This window comes from Bidens hawaiensis, unplaced genomic scaffold (assembly GCF_021521415.1).
Source record: "Bidens hawaiensis isolate Kalapana, Puna unplaced genomic scaffold, B.hawaiensis_p1.1 tig00005344_1, whole genome shotgun sequence".
In the NCBI taxonomy this organism is placed as follows: Eukaryota; Viridiplantae; Streptophyta; class Magnoliopsida; order Asterales; family Asteraceae; genus Bidens; species Bidens hawaiensis.
Genome location: NW_027491340.1, coordinates 24186 through 51257, shown reverse-complemented (window position 1 = coordinate 51257; position 27072 = coordinate 24186). Strand labels below are relative to the sequence as shown.

The 27072-nt window shown below is 38.0% G+C and overlaps 1 protein-coding gene across 1 annotated transcript in view; it reads left to right on the top strand.

Annotated features, from left to right (window-relative positions):
- Positions 1-27072, top strand: part of LOC143629611 (serine/threonine-protein kinase PBL34-like) — a 33378-nt gene that overhangs the window by 933 nt on the left and 5373 nt on the right. Inside the window, exons 2-4 of the mRNA XM_077098841.1 lie at positions 228-538; positions 975-1110; positions 1395-1528. Of these exons, the coding sequence (XP_076954956.1) occupies positions 228-538; positions 975-1110; positions 1395-1528 (581 nt within the window). The remainder of the gene's footprint in view (positions 1-227; positions 539-974; positions 1111-1394; positions 1529-27072) is intronic.

The following is a 27072-nucleotide window of genomic DNA, read 5'->3' as shown; positions in this document are numbered from 1 at the left end:
TGTTTTGTAAGACATGTGTCATCTTCTTGTTGGACGAAAAAACTTGTCATGAAGACTAAACGACACGAAAGGACAATTTTTTTTTTTTTTTGAATAGATAATACAAGAATCTCTCTTTCAAAAATGGACATCTTGGGGTTCAAGTGCAATAATGCTTAATTATTTTACAATATATGTTTATATAACCATCTTATATATTTAAAATTGTCTGTAATGTATTTGTTTAGCAACCGAGACCCGTTACTTGAATTCTAGCAACAGGGAAATGCGTGCTCCAAACGAACCACAAAATTCGTCGGATCCAAATCAAGAATTTGACCAAAAGCCATGTCAACTTCTTGAGTTTAGCTTCCATGAGCTGAAATCAGCTACGGGAAACTTTAGACCAGATAGCATATTGGGTGAAGGAGGATTCGGGTTCGTGTTTAAGGGGTGGATTGAGGAAAACGGGACCGCTCCAGCTAAACCAGGGTCGGGTATAACGGTTGCGGTAAAGAGTTTGAAGCCCGATGGTCTTCAAGGCCATAGAGAATGGGTGGTGAGTACTTTGTACTTGTACTTTAGTAGTTACATGGTTTTGTGTAATAGTACAACTTCACTGCTTTATGTGCATGTCACCAATGGTAAAATGTTTTTACCATTTATGAAGAATGGTACCAGAATTAAGCATACCCGAATATAAAACTGTTCTTCTTGTACTAGTGCTATATTAGGCTATTGATGTACAACCAATTAATGCATGGTACACATGGTACAACTTATAAATGCATTGATGCTTATTTGTAGTTTGTGCAATTACGATACATGTCTAATTGAGTAATTGGACAAAACTGTTAATACTAATACTCTTTCATTGATGGTAACATGACACAACGTTTTGATGCATGATTGCTATAGTAGTTGTACATCCTACAAAACAATAGTATCAGTTTTAGTTTTGTTACAACTAACATATATTATTATGGTGTTTATAGGCAGAGGTTGATTTTCCTGGACAACTTTATCATCCAAATCTAGTTAAGCTCATCGGATATTGTATCGAAGACGATCAACGGCTACTTGTTTACGAGTTCATGACTCGTGGAAGCCTTGAAAACCATCTCTTTAGAAGTAAGATCCTCTAATAATAAAATCAAGAATTCTTTGAGAACCAAATAATTTTATAACGGTTAAAGAACTGATGCCATTTGAACGTCGAATACATAAATAGAACAACAAAATCTATGTGAGATAAATTAAATAGTTAATAGATATAAAAATTAGTATCACATACTATATAGTCCATAAATAATTTTATACATTGGCAATAATAATGTCTCTAATGTGGCAAAACATGTTTGACCATAAAAGTCAAAATGAAGGTTACTTATAACACATGGCTAAATGTTTTGAAGGAACCATACCGCTAACGTGGTCAAACCGGATAAAAATAGCAATGGGTGCAGCCAAAGGGCTGGCATTCCTTCATGGAGGGACAAAGCCTATTATTTATAGGGATTTCAAGACCTCAAATATCTTGCTTGACACGGTAAACATATTCAATTACTTGCAAATGAAGTTAATATTTATATGATACCATTATTAGGAAAAATGTATTTAATTATAAATGTGTGTAGTTGATGGCCTAGTAATAAACTAAAAATGACATGCATCTTCTTCTCATGCATGTATGACACGTTTTCATTACTCGCATTTACGATACCAATATATGACTGACATTTATATATGCATGTCATCGTATAACATTTTTAATATATATAGGGACGGGTTCAAGAGAGAACTCATTTTACATGTAAAAAAATACTAAAAAAAATTATTTTTCATGTACAAAACACATTTTTACATAAACTTTTTAAAGTTTTACATATAAAATCATGTAGAAGTCGTCTTAAAGAAATTATTTTTAGTTAAAAAACGGTAAAAAAATATTTTTTTTTACAAAATTATTTTTTTATTGAAATGTTTTCTACGTGTATTTATAAACAAAAGGTTCAAAAATTTTTATGCTAAAACTAATTTTTACATCAATCACACAAATATAGAGCAGCAAAACTATTAATTTCATTGCATTTCATGAGTTAAAAATATTACAAATATTCCCAAGTTAACAAAAATATTGGTAAATAGTTAATACAATGCATCACTATCGGAAAATAATATGTGTAGCATAGCCCAACCATTCTTCTCGATCTGCATCAAAATACGCCTCCATGTATTCATTTTTCCACCCCCAACCTAAGAAGAAAATTAAACAATAAAAATGTGGTCAAGACAAACCAATATATAAACATAATCAAACATTTAAATTACACTTACATTGTTATTAATGAGTATTTCAAGTCTTTCACAAACTATCTCCTTTGTGAAATTTAGGATATAATAACTATACTCAGTACTTCCTAGTTGAGTTGGACATTGCATAATTAAAAACAACTAATTCAAGATTTGAGTTCAAATAAGAAGATTGAATATCCTAAAAAGGATATGTGTCCACAATAAAAACACATCACCCCCACCATGTTCAGTCACACATCAGCACCATCTCTACCACCCAACCTCCACCACTGCACCCCCCTGTGACAAAGCTGCGCCACCGCCACCAACATCACTGACGGCTCAGCTCTTCTTTGTCACCATCACCGGCACCGCCACCTCTGCAATGTCTGAGTTTACCGACGGACGACGGAGTTGTTGTTGGACGATTTCCGCCACAACATGCAACCTCCTTCAACCCCTCCACCACTCGTCGCCATCACATCTTTTGATTTCATGATGCGTTCGAGATTTTTTTTCCGGTTAAACGTATTTCCGGCGAACTTGAAAGGTCTAGATGGTGAACAGTGGTGCAACGACGAATAAGGGAGGTGTGGTGGTAAACATCACCATTATGCTTTTCACCCCGTTGTGTTTTTCACCCATTGTGTTTTTCCGGCGAGATGCAGCAGACCATTGTGATTTCCCGGTGAGATACGACATAGCATAAGGTGTGCCAGAGCAATTTATAACGGATATTTTTTAAAGCAAAGTGGAGTTTCACAATCCACGCCATATGTATATAAATCAATAATTGAGAAATGAGGATAAATTAATAATGGCGTAAATAATTAAGAGCGATTCCGAATGAAACATAGTAGTTTTCAAACACTATTAAATAAAATTGTACAGAAAATTACTATAGCTTAATAATCGGTAAAACACGATTTTTGTAATACACAATTTTGATAAAAAAACATAAATTGTAAATCACATGAGTAAAATAACTAGGCTAAATTTTTTTTACCTCAAAAACACTATTCAAAAAACACAATGAAAAAAAGCATTATATTAAAACAAAGTTTGTAAAACACAATTCGGGAAAAGACAGTGACCATAACCTATAATACAATATATAAAAAAACCCACAAAATTTTTTAACTTTTTTATAACAATGTGGTACTTATATTAAAGATAAAAAAACGTTCGTTATTAAGGTGATTTTTTTTAAAAAATGTCGTGTAAAAAATTTATGTACGTTTTAAAACGATGTGGAAATTGGCATCTGTCTTACATACGGGGAGAGAAAATCAACAATTACATGTTATTTCTTTTTTGTCATTTCCCTTGTTTTATACTTAATTTTTTCTCAAACTAATCTCAAACATTCAAATTCAAAATTAATGGTCTAGATCACTTATAATCTGTGTTGTAAAAATCGCTAGTCGCTAGTCGGGCGGTGGGGTGGGAACTAACGATTAATCGGGATTAATCGGATCGGACTTTAATGTATAATTCTCAGTTTATATATATTTGCACACATTTATATGTAATTTTCATGTTACGTACGCAAACACATTTTGGCTGAAAATTGGCTGGAATCTTGCTGGGAACCGTTAATTTTTTAGAGAATCTCGCCGAAAACTGTTGATTTAGGCCGGAATATCGCCGGAAACCGCCGATTTTGGCCATAACCTCATTAGAAAACGCCTATTAAGTCCGATTAATCCTGATTTTGGCTGGATTTGACCATTGACCGATTAATCAGCCGTCTAGCCCAAAATTAATCAGTGAACTGGGGACTAACGATTAATAGGAAATTAATCGGTGCCTAGTCAGGATTTTTGCAACACTGCTTATTATCCTTTCCACAAAGATCATACTTGTTACTCTAAGTTGACCTCTAAATTCAATTCAACATATACTTATTAAACTGGTTTTGATATAAGCGAACTAATTAATACCAAACTATTTTGACAACGATCTACCGAATGCAACTAATTCCAAAAGATACATATTATTCTGATGCACAATGTTGAACACTGAATACACTTATAGCCATGTAGTGTGTGAATACTCGAAATAACTCACTTATATAATTATATGGTAGCCGCCTAACCAAAATAAACACACTGTCAAGAAATGTCAAGAAACTTAACCCGTGTATTCAAGAGCAAAATGAAACAGATATTAACCTATACGTTATATAGTTGTCGGCATCATCGACACCATTGATTTTCAAACACTACCCACTCTGATTGAGAAACTTTTACTCGCTTGCCATTTTTAAGCTCAACATATATGCAAATATATATTAATAAAAAAAGTAATAATAATGAGAATAATACTTGAACACTTTATCTATATCTATATCTATATCTATACTATATATAATGCACCACATATGGTTAAATTAAGACACTTAACTTTAAGTAATTTATAAATTTTCAAACAAATAGTACAACATTAAATAAGGGCATAGTAGCATTTTAACACTAAATTCAACGTTTCTTTCATATTTCTTCAAATTATTTACAACCATGCCCCTCAACTTTAATCACCATTTGGAAATTTAAAAAATAGTTACAACTTTTATCCTCTATTTTTTAACTATATATTATTTATAATTTCACTTTTAACCCAAATTCCCCCACGATTTTTAAACGGTCATAACTTTTTCATACGTTAATATTTTTTAAAAAATATTACACCATAAAAACGAGCATTTAATTCTCTTTAATTTGAGTATGATATTGTCATAGTTAGTTTTCAGTTAAAAAAATAACATCTTGCGTATAGGCGTTTGTGGTCCGGTTTTGATGGTTTTAAACTAAGCCGTGAGCCAAGCCGTTTTTTGTCATAGAAAACTGAAACCAAACTGTTGAAAATTAAAACCCAACAAAAACAAACCATTAACAATGGTTAGATTTCGGTTTCATTTGTATTTCGATACTAAATTGAGTTTAAAATAAGAATTCTTAATCCACAATTTCAAATGGAACGATGAGCACTCAAAAATCTCTTACGTAATTATTAAGACTTGTATTTCCCGCCACATCACGCGGGCACTCATCTAGTAATAACATAAAGTGCGTAATAATGATATAATAACCACCTTTAAGAACAGGTGGAGCCCCGCACACATCTGATACGATTAAAGATGCCAATATATGTGGGTTGGGTTGGATTTAGGTGGTTGGTTAGAATGGATTTGGGTTAGAATGGTATGAGGAAGGATGAGTTTTTAAAATAGAGGGGTACGATGAGTATGGGTCAAGATGTGTAAAGTTAACCTTAGAGGTGGCAATATGAGTGGGTTGGGTTGAATTTTGGTGATGGGTCAGGATGGGTATGGGTCAGGATGGATTTTTAAGTTAGAGGGTTAGGATGGATATGGGTCAAGATGGGTAAAGCTAACCCGTCTTGACCCAAGTTAAAGGTTGACATAAAAGGGTTTTAAAAACTCCTCAAAAAAATATTCAAAAAAACTGTTAAAAAAATACTAACTCAAAATATAAATAAAAAACGCAAAATGTAAAATAACTAAAATGTTTCCCCCGTCATCCTCGTTCATTAAAAAAAAACCGTTTTGTACCGGTTCAGGTTCGAGTTTTCCGGGGTTTTTTTCAGTTCGGTTTTGTTTTTTTTTTTCATTTTGGTCGGTTTCAGTATTTGCTCGGTTTCAATGATTTCGGTTCGATTTCTCAGTTTTTTCGCTTTCAGTGTTGTTTTGTTTTAGTCAGTTTTTTCGGTTTCATTTTGTTTATTTTGGTCGTTTACTTCTCAGTTTTTTTGTTTCGTTTTCGTAAGCTTTTTGATTGCATTTCGCTTTTCTTTGTTTCATTTTGGTCAGTTTTTAGGTGTCATATCGGGTTTTTTGTATCGTTTTGGTCGTTTTTCTATTTCAGTTGAGTTTCATTTCAGTTTTTTTGTTTCGTTTTGGTCGGTTCGGTGTTTTTGTTTCGTTTTGATCCGGTTTTTAAATTGCATTTAGTTTTTTATGTTTTCTTTTGGTAAGTTTTTCAGCTTCAATTCAGTTTTTTTTGTTTCGTTTCGGTCGTTTTTCTATTTAAGTTCAGTTTCGTTTCGGTCGTTTTTGTATTTCAGTTTAATTTCGTTTTGGTTTTTTTGTTTCGTTGTGGTCGGTTCAGTGTTTTTGTTTTGTTTTGGTCATCTTTTCAGTTGCATTTCGTTTTTTTTTGTTTCGTTTTGGTGGTTTTTCTATTCCGGTTCAGTTTCGTTTTGGTTTTTTTGTTTCGTTTTGGTCGTTTTCTTATTTCAGTTCATTTTGTTTTGATTTTTTTTGTTCGTTTTGGTCGGTTCGGTGTGTTTTTGTTGTTTTGGTCAGCTTTTCATTTGCATTTCGCTTTTTTTTTGTTTCGTTTTGGTCAACTTTTCGGTTTCATATCGGTTTTTTTGTTTCATTTTGTTCGTTTTTCTATTTCGATTCAGTGTTGTTTCGGTTCGGTCGATTCGGTGTTTTTGTTTAGTTTTGGTTAGCTTTTCGGTTGCATTTCGCTTTTTTGTTTAGTTTTGGTCAGTTTTTCGATTTCATTCCGGTTTTTTGTGTTTCGTTTTGGTCGTTTTTCTATTTCGGTTCAGTTTTGTTTTTGTTTTTTTTTTGTTTCGTTTTAGTCGGTTCGGGGTTTTTGTTTCGTTTTGATCGTTTTTTGGGTTTCGAAAGAGTTTTGTTTCGCACGTGATAGGTTGGGTATTTTGAATTAGATAAATTTTGGATAAGTTGGATATTTTGTTTTGACCCATTTTAACGTATAAATGAAACTCACTTGTATATTTCTAACCCATCCTGACCCACTTGAAGAATTTTTATGATCCATCATAACCCATTTTACTTTTAAAGTTTATCCATCTTGACCCAAAACAATCCATTTGGGTTGGGTTTGCCACTCTACCTATATTGATCCAAGTGACGGTTAAAATACAAAGAGTTTCAAAAAGCCCTCAAAAAAGTATTCAAAATTTTATAAAAAAATAATAACTCCAAATATTAATCAAAAACGCAAAAAATAAAATAACTAAAATGTTTCCCCCGCCTTCCTCGTCCACTAAAAAAACCGGTCTTGTCTCGGTCCAGGTTCGATTTTTTCAATTTTTTTTTGCTTCGGTTATGCCTTTTTCATTTCGGTCGGTTTCGGTATATGTTCGTTTTCAATGATTTCGGCAGGGCTGGCTGTAAGAGAGGGCCAAGTGGTCGACGGACCCTGGCCCAACACCCCGATAGGCCCGGATTTTTTCTAAAAAAAATTATATATATATTTTATGAAAAACAATATGTATATATAATGTTTATACTTAATTAAAGAACCATTAGCTTGTTTTAGTGGCAAAGGGGTATGACTTTCAACCAAAAAGTTGTGGGTTCTAACCTCACTTTATATATTTTAACCTTACTTTTATTTAAAAAAAAGATTTTTTACACAACCAAATTATAAAGTCCAAAAAAATAAGGCTTATTTAAAAATTAAATTTATTAAACCAAACAAGATACCCCTTTTTTATTGGCCCAAAAAAAATTTCGCCTTCGGCCCAAAATTTTTTAACCGCTTTTAAAGCCGGGCTGGATTTCGGTTTCGATTTCTCAGTTTTCATTCGGTTCCGTGGGTTTTGTTTGAAATAAAATTGGATAAAGCTTGTTTTAGTTCATTCTAACCCATAAATAAACTCATTCTAACCTATAATCAAAAGTCACTAGCATTTTCCCAACTCATCTTGACCTTCTTGTAAAATTCTTTTGATCCATCCCGACCCATTTCAATTAGTTTTATACCCATCCACCAATTCATAAACATAAAGTAATAAGTGCATAACTATTAAGATATATGAACAATGTACTTAACTTGTAAGTGCAAAGCTGATCGACTACATTAAAAGAATGAAAATATAGCGAAAACAGTTCTTAACTACTGAACCGTGAAAGCATATCTTATTTAAAATAAAAATGTTAATTAACACTCATGTATAGTACTCCGTATAATAGCATACTGTTAGTGCTACAAACAACTTCACAAATAGATTAAAAACAAATAAATAAATAAACTTATGAAATAGCATTGGGTACATTAAAACTTAAACCAAAATCGCCTTCTTGCCAATGTTTTGAAGTCCGGATTGGGACCCGCCATGCATACCGGTCAACCCTTAGCCCCTTTTTTAAAAACCCGGCCGGTCTACGCGGTTGCGGTCTGGCCGGACCCGGTGGACCGCCGGTCAAACCGGTAAACACTTTTTTTTTCTTTTCTTTTTTTTTTAATTTTTTAATCAAAAAGTAGTCAAAATCCGTCTGAAATCTAACACCGGACTATTCAATCTCTTATTCGCCGCCTACCTTGGGCCGGATTCCGAAGTTATGTGTTGATAACGACATGTACCAAACGTATTTTTGTGGCTAGAACGTTAAATGCGGACTCTTAGATTGGCTGCATAGAAGAAAGATGGCTAAAAAGAACTTGAAAGGAAAACGTATTCCGAAGACAGCGGCGCCGGCGCTGCTTTGTGTTTGCAAATGATGTAAAGAAAGAAAGAATACATATAGTAGGTTAAGAGGGGGGAATAGGAATTTAATGGGCTTTAGCATCCAGGGGTGTTCAGTATTCAAATCGGACTCGAATAACTCGAAATTCGATTCGACTTGCTTTCAAATTTGACAATTCGAATTCGATTTCCAGTCATTCGAATTCAATTCGGTTTGAACTCGATTTTAGTAATCGAATTTCGAATCAAATACGAATTTATGATTATAAATTCGTATTCGATTCGAAATTCGAATTCAAATTATACATATTATTTTTATTATATATATACATACTTATGAAAAACTAAACTACATAAATCTTTTAAGTTATAGAGATTAAAAATAAAACATTCATCGTTTTAGTTAATAGTTAATGTAATCGGACATTAACATTTTAAATATTTAGGGTGTAATAACTTTAAATGATTTACTTATTTTATAGACCTGTACCTTTTGTTGTTAAAAAACTTAAATTTATAATGGTTTTGAAATTGAAATATATTTTTTTAACTGAATTCAAATCAAATCGATTCGAACTTCATTTTCAAATCGAATTTCGAAATAGCTTTTCTGAATTCGAATCGAATTTGCCGAATCTATTTCGAATTCGAATCGAATTCGAATCCAGCTTCAAAATTTCAAAATTCGAATAATCCGATTCGAATATTCGAAATTCGATCCGTTGAACACCCCTGTTAGCATCATAGCCCAGATAATGTGTAATTGATGTTTGGTATTTGAAACATAAAAGTATAAAACTTATTGTTGCACACTTACAACAGTAAAAACTAAAAAGGAAAAACCAATACTACAACTAACAAATGTCGTTAAAAAAATGTATTAGCATAAATTCTTAATTTTTAGTCACTATATATGCATAATTATATATTTAAATTATTTATAACTTCATCCGAGTCAAACACTGGTCCGCCCTCCCGGGTCGGTCCGGCCTTTGACCCGGTAAGGCATCTGGGTCGACGTCCGGGCCGGGTCTGAAAACATTGCTTCTTGCTTCAGATAAGCATAGTAAATTAAATCCTTAAGTGGTTATGAATAAATGCAAAAAGAACAAATTGCTAATTATTGATTTACCCACTAAAATAAACAGAACTAATGAAGACGGAGAGCATTAGGCTGCATTAGTTGATATTTCTAACTATCAAACAAATAATGTTTCGTTAATCATTTAGAATAATCTAAAATAACATATTACGCTATAATACATTACAACCAAAAGAAGAGAACTTTCATAATGCTCAAAAACGAAGTAATTTAATTGTACTTGCAAATCCTTTATAATTGAATGTTAATTGGGCATGTTCTTCATTTAAAAAAAAACTGAATTGAAATATAAGTGATGTCCTACTCATATGAGTATGTAGACTTCCCTCTAAAACAAACGCAAAGTTAAAAAAACCTTGTTCTTTGTAAGTCCCGAATCTGGATCACTACAATATGATATAAACTAAACGAGTATTGGTGCGGAATACCAACACTCGGTGATTCAAGAACACGAATAAGAACAGTAAAAGTAACACGTAATTGCTTCAAAACACACGTATATTATTGAATACGTCGGGTGCTTAAGCACTTACAATGATCGATCACAATCCTTAGGAATGAACAACCTCTAGTTCTACTCTTCTCTGTTCATGTGAACAGCCCCTACCCTATACATTATGTAAACTATATATAGGGAAACCAAACACCTAGGCCCATATTAATCACAAGCCCACCAAGAACTCTTTGGAGTTCTCGGTTTACATAGCTAACCCGTAGCCCAGCCCAATAAACACATAACTAAGTACAAACCACCAAATATGGACCCAACAATCCCCACCTTGGTTTGTAGCTTCGTTCTTGTTTATTTTATTTCAAACTAGCCTAACCGAAATCCATAGGGATTTCGGTATTGCACCAATGTAATTCTTCAACTCGTTGTCGTTTATATCACTTTAGTCTTGATCATGTCGTGACCTTTTGATATGCGTCAGTCTAACCAATTTATGACCCAACAATCTTGCCCTTAGACTGATGCTTTCAAGATCTTCATAATCTTTACTAGAACATAATCAGCAACTTCAATGATCAGCAACTTCAGCATCTGCATCCAATACTCTACCATCTCCCCCTTTTTGACAACATCATCCAATTGAGTCTCAGATACTTCATATGCTTCCGTTGCAAGAAATCAGTCTTGAAAGAACAATCAACTTTGATAGAAAGATCAACCAAAATTTTTGAAAACAATTAAATAAAAAAAAATAAGACAGACATATTTTTGTAATTTTTATTTTTCTGTTTTTTTTTTTAATTTTCTTGAAAAGACTTGAAATGAGATCATACGAGCTAAACCAACTATAACACAATAACCGATATCAGATTTCATGAGCTGAAAACTTCCAAACAATTTCTTAACACATTTGTTTCGACAAGAGTAATCAAGAAGTAAAAATAATATAAATGAAATAAATTAAAACCAAAAACAACAAATAAAACAAATTTAATCACCCGGCCTTCTTGTAACTTAGCAAAATTGGGATCAAATTTCAGTTTTTAATAATAAAAATGCCGCCTTTATGAAAAGATCCGAACAAGGAATCATATTGTTTAAGGTGCTTTCACAAAGATTCATGTTCAGCGTTATTAAGACATAAAGAAACAGGTTGATAGCAGGTATAACGAACTTAGCATGATTTTCATTGCATCAGTGATATGATTTAGGTTCAGTTCGGCATAAAGCTTAGATGGACATCACTCATGGACCTGTGATGCCTCCTATCTCTTCTCAAAGCGTATTTGGCTTTCCCCAGATCACCCCAATTTGACTCCAACCCCCTAGTGCTTGATCAAAAGATTTTATATAAAAGCAAATTTAAGCTTTAAGGTTGAACGTTGGACTTAGTGCCAGTAAACTGACAAGCCTTTCATTCGAGACATGACAGGACTTACTTGTGTGCCTCCATCTCTGTAGTTCTAGTTTGACAGTTTAAGCTTTTGAAATACCCTTTTTTTAACTGCACAAATTATATACATACTCATAATAAGTTTTTTTTTTCTTTTCCCTTTTTTTTCATCTTTTCCCCTTTTTTTTCTTCCATCTTTTCCTTTTTCTTATAATAATAAACATAATAGCACAATATTTTTGGTGATCAAGACACTAACGGGCTCGTGTATGACTGGGTAATTGCTTTTCTGCCTATCATTCGGAGAGTTGTATATAGAGACATGCACATTTCTTCAAAATGACTCTCCACAGTAAGTTTAGCATATTTAGTTTATATCACTTTAACTTTTACGCATCATGGAAAGCTACCATACACATCAATGACTGTTCTAGAGCCTTTTAAGCTTAATAACTTCACCCGTTAGGCACACAGAAACAATTTATCTATCACTTTCCAAAGCTTGGATCAATTTTCATTTGAAAATATTTTAAAGCTTCTAAAAATTCGTTAACTGCATAGTAATATCACTTCCCAAAGAATTTACAGAAGACAGACATGTTAAGAACTCAGTCACCCCGGTCACTCTTCAGTTTTCAGGTAAATGGATATCCCATATGACCACTAGTGGTTAACAGGACCAAAACACATATGAACTACGTGTCCCTCCAACTTGGAATTACCGACATAATTTTAAGTGAAAGAATTCAAAATACAAAAACACATCACAATCGCCCCGGATGCTTTCAGTCTTTAGATGAATGGCTATCCTGTGAATCTACAAGTAGATCACCAGACCAAACATATACAAGTATATGTTCTTCAAACTTGAGCAACCGACATAATTTTAAGCGAGAGTGAAGTTTGAAAGACATAGAATTTATTATTATTAAACGCGCACACACACTCTTTTTGAATTTTTTAAATTTCTCCCCCTAAATTTGTGCAAAAACTTTTATGTACAAATTTAACCTAAAAAAGACTCAATCGTCGGAACGAAGTATTTAATAAAAAATGAAGTGTGATACTCAGCCAACTGATGTACTATCATTTCTCATGGACGTTCAAGTCATTTTCTCATTTTTTGGAAACATAATACACTATACTTGAAAAACTATATGTGAACATATTTTTGTATTTTTAAAAATTTAAAATTTTAAAATCTTTTTGATTGATCAATCTTTCATACCAAAGTGATACGGTTACCTTTTATCTTCAATACATCATTTTTCATTTGTGAGAATCTCCCCCTAGGAATAAGCTTGTTTTGAGATTCTGCATCTTTGCGAGTTGAATGTCTGGAACAAGCCTTTTAATATGCAATGTATTCCCTGATTTGTTCATACACACTTAGAGAGCAGATTAAAAAGGTCCTATCACCCTAAATTCCCGTCCAGGTCAACAAATAATCCATTTTCATGGTTTAAAGATTTTAGAAACAATGGATATTTTCCTTGTCATGTGCCTGGAACAACCCATATAATAAACAAAGAGTTTGTGGCTGTTCCTACACGCATAGCGGGATCAGTTGGACATAGGAACCCAAGTCATAAATGTCTTGGGGTTCCCTTGAGCATCAACATATGTGACCTCTTGCTAACTCATATCTTTCCCATAATTAACAGAATCGTTTGTTAATACAGATTCTGTTTGCTGAGTTTTAAGTTTCCAAGTCTGTCTTGGTTTAGTGAAATTTGATAAAACAGACTTTGGAGTGTAGCAATTCGAATTCGAATTCTTAGAACTCTCAACACCCTTTGATTTTTGAAAATTTATTTTTCTTTTAACAGTTTCTAAATCATTTAAGTGTAAACCTGTCACATTAACTTTGAATCCTTGAGTATCTGTGACCCGTTGTACAGATACACGTGGTTTTCTAAAATAAGCATTTTGTTTAACCACTAGATTTTGTTGAAACCTGTTACCTTTCACCTGAGGGGCTTGTCTATCAACAGCATGGTAGTGACACTCCTGTGCCAAATGTCTGCCTTTCCCACAGACGAAACACGCCTTCATCTTTCTTCTAAAGTCGACGGAAGCACTTGCCTCATGTTGGAATTCCTTCTTAGGAAAGGTTTTTCCATTCTTCTTGCCCCTTGGCGCAGCCTTCTGATTTTGCTTGTAATAGGGAATGTATAGACGATGGACACAATTTCTGGCTATATGTCCTGGTGTGCCACAGTGGTAACATGTTTGCCTCTTAATATAAGTAGCACCCGATGATTTATCAACACATGGAGATCCGTAGGATCTATGAGGACGAGACTGTCCTTGTTGTGCTGATTTCTTATGTGCCTTCCTTTTGTTGCCACAACTCTGTGTATTATTATCGGTACAATTTTGTGTTGTGGTGTCATCTAAGTTTAATGACACGTTAGAATGAGATTCACTTTCACTAGCCTGAACCCCTTTACTATCAGAAGCAACATCATTTACTATATCTGAAGCAACATTATTTACTATATCTGCGCATGAAGTAGAAACATCAAAATTGTTCGCACATTTAAAAACAGGCTTGATTTCCTCTAGGGATCCTGATCCAACAGTTTCATATTTAACTTGTTTACCATACTTCATGTCTTTTATCTTTTCCTCCTGTTCTTTGGTAACAGGGGTAGGGACATAATTGTGGTTGTAAGGTGGGGGAACTTGACTGTATCCTATTCCCTCACCTTCATTTTCTTTCCACCACAGTTGGTTTTCAATCATTGAGTTGACTACTTTACTGGAACCTTCGAATTTTTTAAAATTAAATTCAGCCTTTTCAAACTTGCTAATTAGATTTAAGATTTCTAACTTAGAAGCTTACAGTTTAGCAGTTTAGCCTTTTCAAACTTGCTAATCATTTTTCTTAAGTTTTAAATTCTCTGATTTTATTCTTTCCATATCTCTACTTAGACTGTCATTATGAAGCTTATACATTTCTATTTTCTCACCACAATTTAGAGAACATGGTTGAAAAACGAGTTGTTGAGAATCCATGGAGTAATTAATCTGATTAAATTGATTTTCCCGCCAAAATTTCTCGAAAAAAAAATGATCGCCAAAATTCTCAATAAAGTTGTCCCGCTCAAAAGAGGCGTCCAAGAAAAATTTCGTTCAAGACAAATTTTTTCGAATTTCCAGCCAAAATTTCGCCGAAAATTACCCGAAAAAAAATTGTTTTTGCCAAAATTTTCAAAAATGACTTTTTAATTAATAGGAGTATTCTGGAAAATTTTCGTTCAAGAAAAATTTTTTTTGCTCCTTGGCCGAGAACTCCTTTGACCGAAAACTCTAAGTATTTGACCGAGAATACTTCTGGCCGAAAACCTTTGTTGACCGAGATCAAATATGGTTGACCGAGAACACAAATTGTTGACCGAAAACTATGAAGACTGGCCGAAATCACTTGATTTTGGCCGAGAACTTGTGAAATGTGGCCGAGAACACTCTATAGTTGGCCAAAAACACTGAACAGTTAACCGAAAACCCTTCTGTCTTGGCAGAAAACACCTTTTCTTGGCAGATAACACTTGTTTGACCAGCTGATTTTGGTAACTAAATAAAATCCGAAATCTATGGGATTTGAATTTAAATCCAAAATCAATCCAAATTCTTTCCAAGTTATCTGATCTACAGCCAAAAATAATACTCCTTCTCCGATAACCTTCTCGCCAGAAAATTCACCACAACCACCAAAAAACAAGATCTTGAATATGTTAATATCACAATAACGAGCCTGAAAATGTCAAAGGCTCCTATACCAATTGTAAGTCCCGAATCTGGATCACTACAATATGATATCAACTAAACGAGTATTGGTGCGGAATACCAACACTCGGTGATTCAAGAACACGAATAAGAACAGTAAAAGTAACACGAAATTGCTTCAAAACACACGTATATTATTAAATACGTCGGGTGCTTAAGCACTTACAATGATCGATCACAATCCTTAGGAATGAACAACCTCTAGTTCTACTCTTCTCTGTTCATGTGAACAGCCCCTACCCTATACATTATGTAAACTATATATAGGGAAACCAAACACCTAGGCCCATATTAATCACAAGCCCATCGAGAACTCTTTGGAGTTCTCGGTTTACATAGCTAACCCGTAGCCCAGCCCAATAAACACATAACTAAGTACAAACTACCAAATATGGACCCAACATTCTTTTTTAATATATACCTGAAAAAATAAGTTCATTTCATCTTAGCATGTCTAACATTTTTTTGATAATCAAGCATTTGTTATACCTTCCTCTAAACCTCAAATGGCCATCGGTTATAGAAATAATCAAGGTCAAAATTGACGATTTGACAAATAATAGTCAATTGAGTTCTTATTCTATTAAAAGGTTTGTGGTTACGTCTACTTCAATCAATTTGTTTGTTGTTGTGAGTACCATCCCAGTTCTCCCAATCATTTTCTTTCAATCACATATTAACTTTGAAACAGAGTAGACGAGAGTGACTTCGATGACCGATTTTAATAATAATAATAATAATAATAATAATAATAATAATAATAATAAAATTTATGGAGAAAGCAAACCCTAGAAAAGCAACTGATTAGACAAATGTGTGAATAGAGAGAGTAAGATACCTATATTAATTTGTCGGAGCGAGAATAAGAGATATAAGTTGCAAGTGTTTTGATGAGGAGGTTATTGATGGCGGTCAACCACCGCAACAACAGTGATAAATTGATTTTGCCGATTAGGTGGTGATGAAGGAAGTTTATAATGGGGGTCGGTGTTGAGGGAGGGAAATTAAGGGGAGGGACGACGTGGGTGGTTGGAAGCTGAAAAACCGCACCAGGCGTAAACCTCCGTTAAGTGATGCTTCTAGATGAAATTTCATGGGTTTCTACGGAACAGATTTAAAGATAGGGACTTTATACGGTCAAGATCAACCCAAAATACAGTTTTCATGACCGAGAAAAATATATTATATAATTTTAAAAATTATCTAAATTGACCCAAAACAACTCATTGGGGTTTGTTTTGCCACTCTCAGATACAATACATGATCTCCACAGCGAAATTGACTGCACAAAACAAGATTACTTCAAAAACTAATCTCTAAAACATATGACACTTAATATTACAAAAGTAAACCAAGAACCGTTAATGTTGACTTTTAAGGGTTAATTGAGCTGATTTTCAACATCGGAACTTGGCATCGATAATTCATCTATTATATACAGAGTGTTACGGACTGAAACCATTGCAATGTATGAGACTTGTCTCACATCGGTTGTATGGGCAACATATGTGGAATTTATAAGCCAAATGGCTTCCCTCACCTATCATACTAGTTTTTTGGGTTGAGTTCTTCTGTTTGACTTGTAACATTGGTATCACAGCCAACCTCGGAGTGGTGGACTCGGGGAAGCCAGCCGTGACCAACGAGGACTCAGAGTGGTGGCCCAGAGTGAACCAGCCGTGACCAATGAGGACGTTGGCCCTTAAGGAGGGTGCATTGTTATGGACTGAAATCATTGCAAGGTATGAGACATGTCCCACATCGGTTGTATGGGCAATTGATGTGGGGTTTATAAGCCAAATGGGTTCCCTCACCTATCAACCTATCAGACTAGTCTTTTAGGTTGAGTTATTATGTTTGGCTTGTAACATTGGTATCACAGCCAACCTCGGAGTGGTGGCCTGGAGTGAACCAGCCGTGACCAACGAGGACGTTTTCCTGAACCATTGTAAGGTATGAGACTTGTCTCACATCGGTTGTATGAGCAATTGATGTGGGCTTTATAAGCCAAATGAGTTCCCTCACCTATCAGACTAGTCTTGAAGTCTTCTGTTTGCCTTGTAACATAGAGTAAGCAAAAGTTTGTGTTGGATGGGTCATTATTAATTTATATTATCATAAAACTTAACTCTATCAAGCAGCGATCGACAACTCAATTCAAAATTATACAATAAAAAATAAAAAGAAGGAAAACTTCGATCACTAAAACAAGCAAAAGAGACTTGACCAGTTTCATGATTTTCATATAATTTAACTCCATCAAGCAGCTGCACCTTAATTCAAAAATATTCCACTTATCAGTTACAAACGAAAACCAAATTATATATTCAAGAATTTACATAAATTCTTTTTTTTTTAAAGAAGGAAAACTTCAATCACAAAAACACGTGTTGACCTTTTTGCTGAAGATCTTGAGTCAGGACATTCTTCGAACGGTTGGCGTATAAAATATTAAGGGTTGTATTTAAATGCATATGCTGATCTTGATCATCAATGCGACAATGTTTATTGTGGATGAAATAACTACATATTGCATAAACTCTTGAACATTCTATTTAAACATAATCTAAAGCCTAACAATGACCATATGAGAAACAAGCTGAGCTTTTTCGAGTCTGAGCCTCTAATAAAGCTCGTTTAGATATCTAGCCTGAGTTCTAGCCTTGAATGAGAAGTTAATTTAGGCTCGTCGAGTCTTACGTATTTTTTTAGTTTTAGCTCTACTTCTGTATATTAATTTCACATTGCACAGCCGAGCTTAGGCTCATTTAAGGTACTTTGCATATATATAAACATAATAAATTCATGCATATAAATTGTTTATTAATTAATAAAATAATAAAAGGGCCAAACCCGAGCTTGAAAAAACAACTCACGAGCCGAGCTCAAGCTTTAAAAAAGAGCTTAAAACAAGCCGAGCTGACGTAAATGAAAATGAATCACGTTTGAAGCCTAGTCGAGGCCGGTCTCGATTCACTTACATCCCTACAAGTTACCCACAAATGCAATGAACCCTGCCAAAACATTCTAACTAAATCATATGATTCAACTATAGGTAACTGAAGAGGTATGCACCCGCCTTAACATCGGGCGGGGCGGGTCAACCCACAAGATATAGACAAGAGGCTTGAAATCAGGATGTCATGAAGGCACAAAGCCAAAACCTATGCGCATGGCGCATATCACATATGCTCACGCGTATCACATATGCTCACGCGTATCACATGCTCACGCATATCACATCTGCGCGTGGCGCATCTGCGCATGGCGCATATCACATATGCTCGCGCATCATATATGCTCACACATATCACATCTGCGCGTGGCGCATCTGCGCGTGGCGCATATCACATATGCTCACGCATATTACATATGCTTGCGCATATCACATCTGCGCATGAAACATCTGCGCGTGAGAATAAGGAGGAGACCTCGCGCATCCCCAGGATAGGCGCACATTACACATGCACATAATCAGCCTCGTCCTTATCCAAATCAGGATAAGGACAACCCTGATTGTGCTCATCAGACAACCTTCCAGAAGGTATCCTTTAAGGAATAAAGAATATGCTGATGTTGACAGCTGCCAATGAAAGGTGGACAACTCAGCAAAATCCATGTGCTACCACGTGATTGCACATGGGTCAGGTGAAATACCTTGGTCAGAGAATAATCAATAAAAAAGCACCAGGTTTCCTAAGGACACGTGGCGCGAAGCAATAGGAGGAGGCCAAAAAGGCCCTAATGGGATCTGAGCCCAATCATTGGAAACCCTAACACTATAAATACCACACCACCCCCACAGGGGGGGTAAGCAAGAAAATACACTCAAAATCCTTACTCACTTTCTGATTATTATTATTTTCTCCTACAATATCTTATTCTCACACCGGAGGGTTACCCCAAAGAGGACCCCTCTGTCCCTTTCTGAGGGGTAAGTTCATGGTGCTGCTCGTTTTGTAGGTGGAAGAATTCATACTCCGGAAAACCATCGGTGAAATAGCACACTCATACTCGAGGAAAGTTGATCGTCTACCAGTGAGCCGATCCACGTTTCTTCATTGGCGCCATCCGTGGGACAACGGCAACAAAATCACTATCTCATCAGTTCTCTCTGAAAAACTTCACCATGGTTTCCGGTGTTCGAAACAGCGATCAAGTTTTGGAGGATAATGAGCTTGAGGATGTTAATGAGGGACAGCAGTTTCTGAGGGCGCCGCGTGATACTGCGCGCACCACCAGTAACCATCCCTTCATCACAACACCTCATAGCCAGACTGAAACTCCTCCAGACGATCTCACGTTCCAGAATCTGACTGGCGCAAAACAAAAAGGACCAATGGGTCCGGAAGTTGAAACCAATGACCCTAAAGAATGGCTCATAAATGAACAACGGCGTTTAATGGACAAATACAATGAGCTGGTCAAACACAAAAAGTTAGCTGACTTAACACAAAGGCTCGCATTTGACAAACAAACCATTCAGGGGACAACAAAAGGGGCGCGCGCGCCGGAAGATGGTCACTCTGTTCACACCGAACATGCTGATTTTAGTGATGAAGAAGTGCACAGCATGAGGAAGACGCGAGATACTCATGCAGGAGGCTCACAGCTCCGCGCGCACATGAACATAGCGCCTGGAGCCAAAGCCGATATGGATCTATACACACCGTACAACCCACCAGCGAGAGGGCAAGTGGACGTAACCACACCATATAGGCCAGCCATCTTGGTGAAGCATTCAAAATTCACTGAGCGCATCGCGAAGGCTCCCATTCAACACAAAACCAAGATGCCAAGTGGTTTGGGCAAGTACGATGGCACAACAGATCCAGACGATTTCTTACAAGGTTTTTACAACACTGGAAACCTAGAAAGCTGGACGATGCCAACATGGTGTCACATGTTTGCTCGCTGCCTCACGGGCGCAGCGCATGTCTGGTTCGAAAGCTTGCCGACTGGACAAATCGATGGGTTCGAAGAGCTATTGGAGAAGTTCCAGGCTCACTTTGCACAGCAGCGCAGACACACGCGCGACCCCGATGACATCATGCACTGCGTGCGCAGGAATGATGAAACCATTGAAGACTACATAACCCGTTTCAATAAGGAATCTCTTGCAATTGGAGGTATCACTGAGCAACTCTTGCGCGTGGCCTTTATACAAGGTGCGCGCAGTGATCAACTCCGCAGAGCTCTCGTGAGCAGAGATGGCATGCCAACCACTTGGGCTAAGCTAATGGAAGCATCGTGAGTCTTCGCGCGAAATGAAAAACAAATTGCCCAAGATAGAGCAAGAGACAGAGGGCATCAAACAGAAGCACCACGCAACAATGAAAGGAGGGGCAAACAAAACTCCGTATGGTCCAGGTTGCAACAAACCAGCTATTCTCCCGTAGAAAAGCAAGCGCAACCAAGTTCACCCCAGCCCTAAAAAGACATTCGTAATCGCGGAGAGGGTGACAAGAGGGAAGGCGGCAGAGAGCCTAACAGACCTCTACCAAGAATATGGACTCCCCTCACCAAAACGCCTTCGCAAGTGTTAAGCACAGAGAATGTCCAGTTTAAAAGCCCCAAGCCATTACTCCATAAGGGACCACCAAACAGTGGCAAGTATTGTGAATTTCACAAGTCCACAGGGCACAACACTGATGCATGCCACCATTTGAAGGATGCGATTGAAAGAGATGTGAAATCAGGCAAGTTGGCTCACCTGGTGAAAAACCAAAGACCAGAGAATGAACAGCCAGATGGAGCCCCAGCCAGTAAAAAATTCAAAAGAATCTGTGTAGCCGAGGGAGGAAGGCAAGGGCAAAGATCGAGAAAGAGAAGCGCGCAAGTCCAAGGAGATTGGCGCGAGCAACAAGTAATCTTCCCAAGAATCAGAGGAGGCCCGTCTATCAGCAGTCCTCTAGTCATCACTACACACATTGCTCATTATGAGGTGTCAAAAGTCCTGGTGGACACCGGCAGTGAATCAGACATCATGTATGAGCAATGTTTCAGGAAGTTGGATCCAGCAGGCCAAGCAAGGCTCGAAATTGTGAATGCACCAATCTCGGGTGTCTCAAATGAAATTATTCACCCCCTAGGTCAGATACAATTCGAACTAACTATGGGGGATGAGAAACACAAGCGAGCTGAAATTGTCAACTTCTTGGTCTTGCCCACCACTTCATGCCATAATATGATCTTGGGTAGAGGAACGATTGCCCAATTCAACGCCATACCGTCACCAGCGCACGGCGCGTTGGGGTTCCCAACACCAACAGGTGTAACATTTGTATACCGAGATCATTTGTGCGCAGTGACAAGTATACCGCGAGAGGGAAGAATGAGACTTCCAATGGCAAACAACGCGCCGGAGGAATGGATTCTCAACCCAAAATTCCCAGAGCAAACAATCACAATTGGAGCTACGATATCAGACGACACAAGGTTGAGAATGAAAAGATTGCTCACAACGTATATGTCGGTCTTCGCGTGGCAACATTCTGATATGACTGGGGTTCCACGAGACCTGGCGCAACATTCTCTCAACACGTTCAAGTCTGTAGAGCCAATTGCTCAAAAGAAGAGAGTCATGGGGGATGAGAAGGCAAAGGCCATGAATGAGCAAGTAGAAGATCTACTGCGCGCAAATATCATCCGCCCAATACGATACCAAACATGGGTAGCCAATCCTGTGATGGTAAAGAAGAGCAACGGGTCATGGAGGATGTGCATTGATTTCAAGGACCTCAACAAAGCATGTCCAAAAGATTGTTACCCCCTCCCAAACATTGACGCGAAGGTGGACTCTGTGGCGCCATTTAAGCTCAAATGTTTTCTGGACGCCTATAAGGGCTATCACCAAATTCAAATGGCACCACAAGATGAGGACAAGATTGCCTTCAGAACTGACAAGGGTGTTTTCTGTTACACAAAAATGCCCTTTGGTTTGAAGAATGCAGGAGCCACTTACCAAAGACTCATGGACGCGGTTTTCAACGAGCAAATTGGAAGAAACCTAGAAGTCTACGTGGATGATTTGGTGATTAAAAGCAGAGAGGAAAAACAAATGCTCAAAGACATCGAAGAAACCCTTTGGCGCCTAAAGGAAGTAAACATGAAGCTCAACCCGAGCAAATGCACATTCGGCGTAGAAGAAGGGAAATTTCTCGGTGTAATGGTCACCAAAGATGGTTTCAAGGTGAACCCAGAGAAGGTGGAGGCTATCCTTAACATGCCCTCACCATCCACCATGAAAGAAGTTCAAAAGTTGAATGGTAGATTGGTATCAATTAACAGGTTCCTAGCGAACCATGCAAGCAAATCTACCCCATTCGTTAACACATTGAGAAATTGCTTAAAGAAAAGCCAATTCAAGTGGACGCCTGAGGCCGAGCAAGCTTTCAATGAGATAAAAGAGTGTCTGATAAATCTGCCTGCGCTCACAGCTCCACTACCTGGCGAAACTCTAACGTTGTACCTGTCAGCAGGAGAGCGCGCCATCGGCGCAGTGTTGTTGGTGGATCGCAAGGGAATCCAAACACCAATCTATTATGTAAGTCGGGTGCTGACAGATCCTGAGACGCGCTACTCCATCATGGAAAAGTTAGTTTTATCACTAACGCATGCGTCACGCAAGCTTCACAGATATTTCAATGGTCATCCTATTGAAGTCCTGACTGGTTACAACATCCAGCAAGTCTTGCGGCGTCCCTCGCTCTCAGGAAGGCTGACAAAATGGGCGGTGGAATTAGGAGAGCACACGATCTCCTATAAGCCCCGTCCAGCAATAAAGGGACAAGTCTTAGCTGATTTCATCGCAGAAATCCCTGAAGGAAAAATTGAAGAGGCTCAGCGCGAGGTAGACCCTCCGCAAGCCAATAATGAAGAAAATGTTTGGAGATTATTCACTGATGGAGCTTCAAACAACGAAGGGTCCGGCACAGGCCTCAAACTGGTGGATCTAGAAAGTCATGAGTATACTTACGCAATCAGGTTGGATTTCAAGAGCACCAACAATGAAGCTGAGTATGAAGCCCTGCTGGCTGGTCTGCGCATCGCGCACAAGTTCGGAGTTAAAAAGCTAGAGGCTCATGTCGATTCATACTTGGTAGCAGCACAGGTCAATGGCCTTTATGATGCCAAGGAGAACACTATGCCTCTGTATTTAGAGCAGGCAAAGAAGCTTACCGAGCAATTTGACTTCTTCAGAATCATACATATTCCGCGCAGTGAAAACAAGTCCGCCTACGCGCTGAGCAAGATGGCATCAACCAGCTTCGATCACTTTAGCAAAGATGTCAGGGTGGAAGTAATGAGCAACCCGTCGGTGGGAGCGAAGTCTGTCCTTGTAATTCATACAACACCTTCATCATGGATAACTCCATTAATGGAATTCTTGAAGGAGGGAAAGGTACCGAACGATCGCGCACAGGCGAGGAAGATAAGACACAAGTCGCAGAACTATGAACTACTTGATGGTACGTTATATCGACGCTCTTATCTTGGACCGCTCATGAAATGCCTGGATGCCGAGGAAGCAAGCTATGTGATCAGAGAGATACACGAAGGAATCTGTGGAATACATGCTGGCCCGCACATGGTGGTTGCCAAGGCAATGAACGCAGGTTACTATTGGCCAGGCATGTACTTGGACGCGTTAAAAGAGATCCAAAAATGCAAAGCGTGTCAGAGCTATGCGCCAAACACCATGCGGCCAAAGAACAATCATAATTCCGGTGACCTCCGCATGGCCTTTCCATAAATGGGCAATCGATATTGTGGGTCCCTTACCACAAGCGCAAGGGCGAGTAAAGTTTTTGGTAGTGGCAGTAGACTATTTCACAAAATGGGTTGAAGCCAAACCACTAGCAAAAATCACAGCCGAAGTAATGAAGCAATTTATTTGGAGCCACATTATATGCCGTTTTGGCCTGCCAATGGAAATTGTGAGCGACAATGGCAAACAATTCACTGACAGGAAAATATCCAGTTGGCTCAAGGAATTGCGCATCAACCAAGTCTTCACTTCAGTATACCACCCTCAAGGGAATGGCCAAGTGGAGCGCGCGAACCAAAGCTTGCTGAATGGGCTGAAGAAAAGGTTGGAGGGAGAATCCCATTCATGGGTCGAGGAGCTACCTAATGTCCTGTGGGCGCACAGGACATTAAGCAAAACCAGCAATGGCGAATCCCCGTTCAGCCTAACCTTTGGAACGGAGGCCATGATTCCAGCAGAAATTGGATTCCCATCCCATAGAGTGCTCATGATGAGTAAAAAAGACAACGAGCAAGAAAGGAGGTTGGATCTCAACTTACTTGAAGGGCGCATAAGTGAAGCCAAATACAAGAAAAAACTAGAGAAATATTACAATCAGCGCGTGAAAGAATGCCACTTCAAGAAGAATGATTTTGTCCTTCGGAACAATGAAGCTAGCCGCGCAATACCTCCGGGAAAAATGTCCCCCAACTGGGAGGAACCTTATCAAGTCTCGGAAGAATTGGGAAAAGGCGCATACGCTTTAAAAGATTTGAATGGAAAGAAGATCCCGCGCACATGGAACGCAGCGCAGCTTAGAAAATGTTTCATGTAAAAATTGTCAAGTTTGTAATCAAGGCTTTTTAAGCCATTATGAATAATGATACGCGCTATCTTCTCTTAATGTGTGTGCTATTACCTTTTGCATACATGTTTCACACTTCCCTTTATTAATTTTGAGCAATATGACAACATTGTATTGACATCAAAACTAAAAATAAAACGAAGTAAAACATACATGCGCGAGCTTCAAGCTCAAACGCGTTAACGAGTTTTAACTCTAAAACGTCAGGGCCTTAGCCCAATAATATGAGCCTTAGCTCAGGGCCTTAGCCCAATAATACGAGCCTTAGCTCAAATTACTTACAACATCCATCCTACATGCTGCGCAGCTAGACTATAAAAATACCTAAGCACAGCTAAGGCAAAGCACATGCCAAAACATAGTTGTTAAGGTCTCAGGTCGAGGTCGCGCATGGGATTGTAATGGATATCAGAGTAACACACACTGACACGTAAAGGCTAAAAAACTCATTCATAATTCCCTATAATAAATGCGCGATAATGTCGCGCAAAAGGGGGAATAATGAAATGCCAAGGCACGTGTCAGTATATTCAGAATATTGCAGAATAACTTGAAATATGACAAGGATTAAGTAAAATAATTTCCTTACAACCTTGTTCAAGTTTCAATGTGCAAGCATATCTTATATTCAACAAGCAAACACTTTCAATATAAAGAGATGAATTGGGAATGCGCAAGATGCGAATAAGGGAAAAAACAAAATTTCATTCCAAAACATAGAAGTTTACAAATTTACAAAATGATGAGATACAAACTACAAAAAAAAAAAAAAAAAAAAAACATGAAGGGCTTCTCAAGTCTCTATATCAACATCAGCCTCTTCATCGCCCTCATCATTACCTCCCTCAGCATCTGGCGCAGCCCGCTCCTCGTCATCTCCAAACTTACCATAATCAAGCTGTTCATCTTGAATGGAGTCGTCTTCTATCACGATAGTGTCAGGAGTGGGTCCGTTGGCCACGCCAGAGCCGCTAGCAGAGGCAGCATTGCCCGCGCCATCATCGCTGCCACCAGTCCCTTCACACTCGTCAAGTAATTTCTTTAGCGCGCCGAGATCGGGCTGGTCAGCAAGCGCGGCTATCTGCAAGTCATAAGGAAAAGTATGAGTACAAAAGACTAGGAAAATAAGTCAAGGTAAACTCATTAAGGTTAAAATACCTGCTCAAGGATGGGAATTGGAGTATTCAAGTACTTCTCCCCCACCTCGGCCATATCAGCGCAGACAACGTCGAGCTGATAAGGGTAGTCGGATGGATTCTTCTTCAGCATGCCATATTCATAGCCATCCTTAAACCCTTCAGCTCGACCAACCAAGCGCGACGCAGTATTGCAATCCATCACAAGGGTCTGAAACTCGTCTGAGTATTTCATCGCATAAGCGCAACGAGTCATACCCTGTGAAACTAGCTATTGGCGATCCTGCGCGAGGGAAGAAACAGACGTCTCAAGAGCAGGAATCTGAGAGTTTAACAACTCAACAGTTTCCTTGGTCTGTTTTAGCTCTTCTCTGTCGGACGCTGCTGCCGCCAAGGCCTCATTCCTTTCCGCTCGCGCAGCATCGAGCTCTTCTTGGCCAGACGCTGCTGCCGCCAGGGCTTCATCCTTTTCTGCCCGCGCAGCTTCGAGCTCTTTCTTCAGGCGCGCAACCTCACTCTCTAATAAAGATTTGTCAGTGATAGCCTGCACAAGAGTTTGATCACGCGCCTCTGCCTCTAACTCCAAATCACGCGCTCGCCACGCGTACCTGGCCGCATCCGGCTCTGCCGCCTGCAGCTTCTCCCGCGCAGCCTGCAGCTCATGCCCGCGCTTCACAAAGGCAGCGTTGGCACTTGCTCGGTTCTCGCTAAGTTCTGCTTGGAGTTTCTCAGCTCTCTCTCGAGCGTCAGAAAGATTCCAAGCAGAAACCTTAGCCTCTTGCTTGGCCTCCCCAAGAGCATCACGCACTTTTATATAATCATTGCGAAGCTCTTGGGAG